At 59.3% G+C, this 7482-nt stretch overlaps 1 protein-coding gene across 1 annotated transcript; it reads left to right on the forward strand.

Moving 5' to 3' along the window:
• Positions 1 to 151: 151 nt before the first annotated feature.
• NCLIV_056100 (conserved hypothetical protein) lies at positions 152 to 7102 on the forward strand (the record flags this gene model as incomplete). The annotated part of the gene is made up of 12 exons (XM_003885165.1): positions 152 to 2380; positions 3158 to 3210; positions 3398 to 4442; positions 4541 to 4694; positions 4894 to 5012; positions 5138 to 5179; positions 5341 to 5456; positions 5821 to 5938; positions 6230 to 6294; positions 6416 to 6473; positions 6674 to 6809; positions 7035 to 7102. The coding sequence occupies 12 exons, from the start codon at positions 152 to 154 to the stop codon at positions 7100 to 7102; spliced, it is 4203 nt and encodes a 1400-aa protein (XP_003885214.1).
• Positions 7103 to 7482: the final 380 nt, after the last annotated feature.

The following is a 7482-nucleotide window of genomic DNA, read 5'->3' on the forward strand; positions in this document are numbered from 1 at the left end:
TGAAACAAGTGAAGTTCTACTGTGCTTGACCAGTTGTGATCATGACTCGACCAGTCCGGCTAGACTGAAAGTGTTTAATTCATGCAAGGGCTGCCCGCGAACAGCAAAGAGGGAACTTTTTCCGACCATGACGTCTTCTAATCCCCAAAGAATGGGGGCTCACGGGCCTGCGACTCTCTACTGGAAATATCCACAGAACAGTGGACAGGAGAATGGGCTGTATCAGGGATCTTCGTTACCCCCAACCAATCCAGCAGCCTGCATTTCCTTCCGCCCTCGTCCTCTTCCCAGCGTTCCTGTGGAGTCTGGAGCGTCTCTCTCTGTCGGTGGGAACCCCTATTTTCTTTCGTTTGCTTCCTACGCAGGCTCGGAGGCAGTGAACGTGTCTACGCGTCAGCCATGCGAGTTCTCTCCTGATATTCCTGTCGTTCCACCTGCAGGCGGTGGGTGTGTCGTGGTCAATAAGCAGCGTCTTTCAGCCCACAGTCCCAGTATCAAGCAATTTGTATCCGCACCGAGGCAGCCTGCCCAGCACTCTTCGTCGTCTCCAGCAGCGACGCCGCATTCAACAGACTACGTTCCTTCTGGCGGCTGTTTTTTGCGCCCAGTGAATGCGGCAGGACAGGCACCTGTCGGCCAGCGCAGCCAACCTTACTCGACGGCTCAGACGACTCTGGTCGCGAATTCTGGTGACGTGCATCCTGTGCACCTCCGTGGTCTGTCGCCCCTCCCGATAGGGACTGTTGTCCAAGAGCCGTCGCCGACCTCGACGGCGCCTCGGGATATTCCTCCTGCAGACTCGCCGGGTTTTTCTGGAATTTTCCCGGCCGCCCTGGCTTCGGCTCAGCCACGCCTCAGTAGCGCGCCGGAGGTGTTTTCTGTCCACGATCCTCGAACCAGTGTAGATGCCACTCGAGCTGGCTGGGAAGCCTCGCCGCTTCGGAGCGAAGGCGGATTCACTTTCTCGAGTCCTTTCCTGACTCCTCAATCCTTCTGTGGCGACGAGGGCCGCGTGTCGACACCGTCTTTGCCCCACGTACCCCCTGTCCAATTCGTGAATGACAGGTGTTTGGAGGTCGGCAATCCAGGCCAAGTTGCAGAGACAGTGTACTTCACCTCGCCAACGTTGGCAACGCCCTCGCTGACGGCGAACACCCTCGTCGCGGGGTCGCCGGCAGGTGTCTCTTCACCTGGTGCACCTCGCCGTCTCGCGCACTCCCCTTCGCCGCCAACTCCCCAAATTTCGCGGGACGCGCCGCCTGTTCTGGGTTTGCCTGCAACGCTCACGCCGCAACGCCCACGCGCGTTCAGCACTTTCGAACACACCCACCTGTGGGCTCCTCAGCATCCACGCGAAGACGCTCAATTCGGGTCGAGAGGCCAGGGGGGGTGCGCCCCAGAGCCCGCACGCAGTGTATCTACAGCGTATGCGTCGCTTGGCCAGGGCTTTGCCTCCGGCAGTTCGTGGCCAGCAGAGGGACAGAACGTGAGGGGGAGTAGCGCTCCCAGCCCTTTTTCCAGCAGCCAGTGCACCCCCCGAGCTGACCCTCTCTCTGCGCCAAGTTCCTCGTCGATTCAGAAACCAACTGGAGCGTTGTGGGTAACGGCAGCTTCCGGCCCGCAGGATCGTCAGCCCCTCTTGCCACAAGCAGGTTTGCTCAATTCCGGACCCGCAGACTTGCAGGACCAGCTGAATCCTGAGGAGCGACATCGCCTGCGAACAGTCCAGCACCTGGTACGGCAAACGCAAGAACTGATTGCCGACACCGAACGAAGGCTGAGCACTGGATGGCGCACCTTAGAGGGCGCAGGCCTGCTTCAGAGTCCGGACACCTCCGCAGCCGACGGCCACAGAGGAAACCAAATTGTCAGGGAGGGCGACTACTACCAGGAAGGGCGGAGTGCCAGCAAGGCTGGTGCACCAGGAACACTCTGGGCGGAGACTCCGAGCGTCCCAGCTGGCCCCAACAACCACGCAGGCACTTGGCATCCGCCCACGAACGCGTTGGAGTCGGATTCTCGCTCCACTCGCCAGACTCTTGGAGAGTGTCTCGGCGACCAGTCGAGACGAAGCCAGGGAGCCGAACGGATCCAGTGGTGTACGGGCAGTCAGCGAGGCGGCGAGGTCGCAGAGATTCAGGGAGACACGCCTTCATTCCATCCTGAAACCCGTTTCGCAGACCAGTTGCCCAGTGGGCACGCGCTGGACAGGACCGAAGCCACGGCGCAACGCTCGAAATGGGTCCAGGAGAGTCTCGCGTCTGTCGAGCCGACCGGTGACCGTCTACAAAGCCGAAGTTGCCGAGGACGCGAAGAAGGCAGCGCAAGTCGAGGAGAGACCCGAAGCGGGAGCGTCGCCACCAGCGTTGCCTCTGGGGAGGTACGTGCTCACTGAACTCGGGCAAAGCGTCTCGCCATTCGCCGGAGAACACCCTGGAATTCGTGGCCGCATAGAAGCCAGAGCCTAGCCTTTTCGCATGCATATGTGTGTGTTGTGAGAGGTGTGTTTTTCGTATCCAGCGCGGAGGCGCCAACGCACGACAGCCAAAGGCTGGAGGTCGGAGTCCGCGTGTCGCATGCACTTAGGAGAGGCGGGCAAGAAGTCCATAACCCGTCTGGTCCTCACCGGAACGTGGAACGAGCGTCTGTTGTGCACCGCGCAGAGACGGTGTATGTGGCTAGCTGCAGCCGTCCTTTCGCGAGTGCTTAGACTGTGTGCACAGAGTCTGGAAGTGTGTGTGAGTCAGCGGTGACAGGGACGCGAGTGGACACAAGTTCGTTGCATAGACGAAACGACTGCAAACTGTCTCCATGGTCTAGAGTTGGTGTTGCGAGGGGAGAATGGGGGACCCAGACTTTTCACTGGCAGTTGCTCGGATATCGGTAAAAAGGCGGCTCAGTGCGGAAGGGAGTGTGTTGCGTTGCGCCACCCTGAGAGACAATTCAGTTTTTTGTGGAAGACGCCGCGCGCCAGAACTGCTTCCCCTTTGCGCTCGGTGCACTCCGCATCTTCCCTCTTAATTGTCGACTCCGCGTTTGTCACTGTCTGTCTACAGGAGTCAGAAGAGAGCAACCGGCTCAGGTTTCTGCGCGCCCGTCGGCTCGTGGAGGATTGCAAACGGTTTGGAAATCTGGAATCGCACCACGGCTTCTTCAGTTCATCAAGCTCGCCGTCACTGCTGCATGCGGCGGCCGATTCCGCGAAACTCAGTGAGCTCCGACAGCATTCTGCAGCCACGTCCACGTCGTGCGTTTCTAGCTCTTCGTTCTCGAGTTCGTCGCTGTCTCGCGCGCCGCAAAGCAGGAAAGCTGAAAACTACCAGGGTTTTGCTCACGGCGTGCACACCCATTCAGCAGCCACCCTTCCAGTTTCCGGTTCGAGCTGTCTGTACACCAGCCGATCCCTCGCAAAAACGAGCGGGAGTGCGGGATCCGCGAGTGGCGCAGCGCAGCACAGCAGCCAAGGGAGTAGCGCTTCGTCTCGCCTTTTTGGACACGAAGGGAAGCAGTTGGGACTTCGAACGGGCGAACGGCCGGACGCTCGCCGCGAAAATGGCCGTGGACCGCAGAATCCACCGGAACCACTGAGGAGAGGCGGCGCCCCCATCGAGAACATGGGCGTCTCGATCGCTGCTCGAAGGGCGCCTTCAGATCACACTGCCGAGGCATGCGTCAGCGAGAGGACGACTGTGGGCAAACGGGGCACACTGCGAGAAGACCAGTCGGGTTACCCGGCACGCAGGGACATTGGCGGCTCCGGCGAATCCGACCACGGCGAGAAGAAAAGGGGAGGTCTCGAGAGAAGAGTGCGCGCCAGAGACGGCCTGCATGCGGCGAACTCGGGCCGGGAGCAGCCGCTGTGGAAGAGGGAGGAGACGTGGCCAGAGAGCGGAAGGGGAGAGAGTCGCTGTCGGGTTCAGGCAGCGTTTGGCGTCGCAACAAAGAGAGGAGAGAACCCAGGGGACGAAAGAGGGAGTGACGCTTCTCTTTCGCGCGAGCTCTCACAGAGCAGTCTCTCGCCAGAGGCGAGGCAAGACGGAAGCGGCGCCCGACGGCGGCGTCCTTTGGCGCCTGAACGGAGGCCGCAGATGCAGCGGTTTGCGTCACGTTCTCTCTCGCGCCGGTGTCTGTCTGAAGAAGGGACTGTGGACGCCACGATGGAGGACCTCTCCCAGTCTCACTCTGCCTCTGGACCGCTCCGTCACCCGCCGAAACCGCTGCGCAACCCCCTGGCCTCTTCGCGACGCGGCCTCGCGACTGGAGCTCGGTCCGCACGCTCGCCGTCTGTGGCGAGTTCCGCCAGCTCCCCTCGCTCGCGAAAAGGCGTGTCTGAAGAGCGAACGGGACCTGGCGCAGCGACGGGAAAACGGAAGCCTCTCGGTTCGCATTCGAGCGTGGGCAGTGCAGGAGCTGTGCGGTATCGGACTCACGAAGATCTGCAGGTACGTTCGAGAGAACAGAGAGGCGGAGACGCGGCTCTCCGCGCATCAGGCCTTGCTGCACATGAGGTCGGGAGTGTCGGCGTTTTCTGTCCCTGCAGCCTTTCGATGAGCCCCCGTGCTTAAAGACCATCGAGGAAACGATTCTGCCCCGTCTCGGAGTCGAAGTCACCAAGGGAGACTGGACGGAACAGATCGAAACTCTGGACACCGTCCGGCGCCTCGCAAAGTTCCACTTTGCTTCCCTGACACAGGGTGAGAGCATCGACAAGGCAAACCCACGCTTCCTTCTTGACGGGTGGATTCGCGACACTGAGGACAACCGTGGCAGCAAATCGCGTCACGAGACTTCGGCGATGCACAAATCCACGAGCGCGCAGGACAATGGCTTTCAACACACGCGCGCCCCAGAGCGCGATAGTGCTTTTCCGTGTCCTTCCGTTCTCTTATTCAGATGTTCTCAGGCAAGCACTCGCAGGTATCTTGGCGTGGCTGGCCAGCCCGCGGTCCACTGTCGCGAAAAACGCCTGCCTGACTCTCAGTGACCTTTTCTTCTTCGGGAAGCGGAGAATGGTAAGGCCGCTGCAGACTCGCTGGAGCGGCCAGGGAACGCACAGGGCGCAGCTCGCCCAGGGAAGGGTGTGCGGTGGCGTGCGCAACTCTGCTCCGTTCCGTGTGTCTTCTCTGCGTGTCGACAGGATCCATGGGTCTTGGAGGTGGTGGAGCTCTGCATGAAGAAGGTACGTGTGAGTTCCGATCGAGCAGTCTGCGCGCCCCAGGTCGACGTGCGAGAGGAGCAGCCTTGGAAGACGCACTGGGTTCCCTTGATTCATAAGACAAAACTAAGGGGGATGGGCAAGTCCGTGTGTCCCTCCTGTCCCTCTGCCCCGCTCTTTGCCAGTGTTGCCAGTCGAACGAATTCCTCAACGAGGCGGTCCGCAGCGTGCTCTCCACCGTCTGCCAGTTCGCGTCGGAGTCGCGAGTTCTACACGCCTTCCTTCACTGCATCCCGCCCTGGTAAGGCACAGAGAAACGAGAAAAGACACTGGTGGACGGGTGTATGATACAGGGAAGAGTGACTCCCCAGTATGTGTTTTTGACGCGTTGTGCGCGGGGTCGCCTGAGCGCGAAAAGAAAGTTCTGTAGGGGAATCGCATAGACAGGGCGCGCCTTCTTCGGCGCACCAGAAACGCCGAGGTTGTGGTTCGCAAAAAGACGCAAGCAGAGAAATGGCGTGGAAAGCAGACGCACACCTGTTAGGGGTTGCGGGGAGCTCCGCTCTCTTTCAACGACTGCCGTCGTGCCAGAGCTTTGGCACGATCCAACACCTAAGAGGAACGTGGACTGTCAGCCGCGGGTGTCCTGTGGCCTTTGTGTGTAGCAAGCAGCCAGGGGCGAGGTCGACGGCTGCGTCCTGCCTCGCTCTTCTGTTCCAAAGAACCAGTGAGCAGGCGGCACGTGGGGGGGAGCTCGCGCAAATCGTTAAGCTTCTCTCGAATGTAAGTCCCGCTGGACCCGCCTCGTGGGACGGCTTCCCAGTGTTCCGCGCAGGTTCCCCTGCCAGCGCGTAGTTTCACCGCAAGCGCGTCTGGGCTTGAATTCGACGCCAGTCTCGAGACGCGGCTGCTGCCTTTCTCGTTTCGCACACGTTTTCCACGCACATGCAAACAGTCTGCGTCAGGATGGGGGCTGCTGAAACGCAACGCGACACCGCGGCGCGTGTGTTCTTTTCCCGTTCCCTTCTCTCACATGCTGTGTGGGAATAATCTGCTTTCGCATCCCCTCTCCAGATGGCGACTGAAGCTTCCCCGGATGTGCGCGTGGCGGCGCGCGTGGCTCTCACGATGCTGCACAGGTGAGTCGCGTCTTGTTTTTGCTGTCCCGCGGCTTACCTTCTCGAGATGGGGACGGTTCCTTTCGGCACTGTGAGAGGAGGCTCCTAACTGGAAGTGCTTCTGTTCTGTTTTCCCCTGCAGAACCTTCGATGGAGCGACGCTGCGCCGAGTTTGCGGGTCTCTTGACGCGCGGACCAAGGTAAGAAACGGCATTGAGGGGATTTTGAATCGGAAGACAGAGAATCTGGACCCGCGTGCACATGCTTCCTGCAGGCCCCGAGTGTACCGCGTCCGTGTGGCCACAGTTTTCGATACTGAAGTATCTGTTCAGAATTCGCTAGCGGTGTAGGCACGAGAGAGCTCTCGGAAAAAACCGTGTGACGCTTTGTTTTTTCGTAGATGGAGGGCTTCGTTTCGCGGACGACAAACCGAGAAATTGAAGACGTCTTGAAAACTGTGGAGGCAGGTCCCCCGGGGGGTGGACGCACCTCGTTAGCGTCCTCGCTGTCTTCGATCCCCGACGACAGCCGATCTGGTAAGCCTGCAGCCCGTCTTGATGGACGTTCCTCGGGAACAGACACACACGTTCCTTGCAACAGACTGTGTGCCTCCACCTTGCGAAGTTACCCGAGGTTACCCTTTCACGCAAATCTACTCGGCATGCTTCGGTGGTTTCCTGAATCCTCGCTTTTGCCATATATATATATGTATATTTATGTATATACAATCAGCGGGCGCCGATCTTTGTGTTTCTGTTCAGCTGGCCGTGGACAGAGTGGCAGCAACGGGGGCTATCGACCTTTCTCTCTAGGCCCAGTGAAACCGTAGTTCGCGTTGTGCGAGAGAGAGGCAAAACGCATCTTTGCGGGCCGATAACATACACATCATCCGCTTTGGTGGGTTCATATGCGACCAAAGTTTCGGAGGCGGTGCGCTGCAGTTTGCGGCTTCTGTCTCTAAAGGCAGTTTTCTTTTGCGCCTCTTCGGTGCAGGCAGCAATTTTCTCTTGCATTTCTCGTTACATTGGTGGTAATTCTTAAAAGACAGGGCATCCACAGCAGTTATGCCCTCTTGTCTGTCACAAACTGACTGGCGTCTGGTGAAAGGTCTTTAGTAACCAGGATTAGCAAAATAACCAAGCTGGGCTCGAATGTCTCGCTTTCCCTTTTCGGCGGATGCTGCCTCCAGTGTCGCTGCTCAAGGTGACG

This window comes from Neospora caninum, chromosome XI (genome assembly GCF_000208865.1).
Source record: "Neospora caninum Liverpool complete genome, chromosome XI".
NCBI lineage: Eukaryota > Apicomplexa > Conoidasida > Eucoccidiorida > Sarcocystidae > Neospora > Neospora caninum.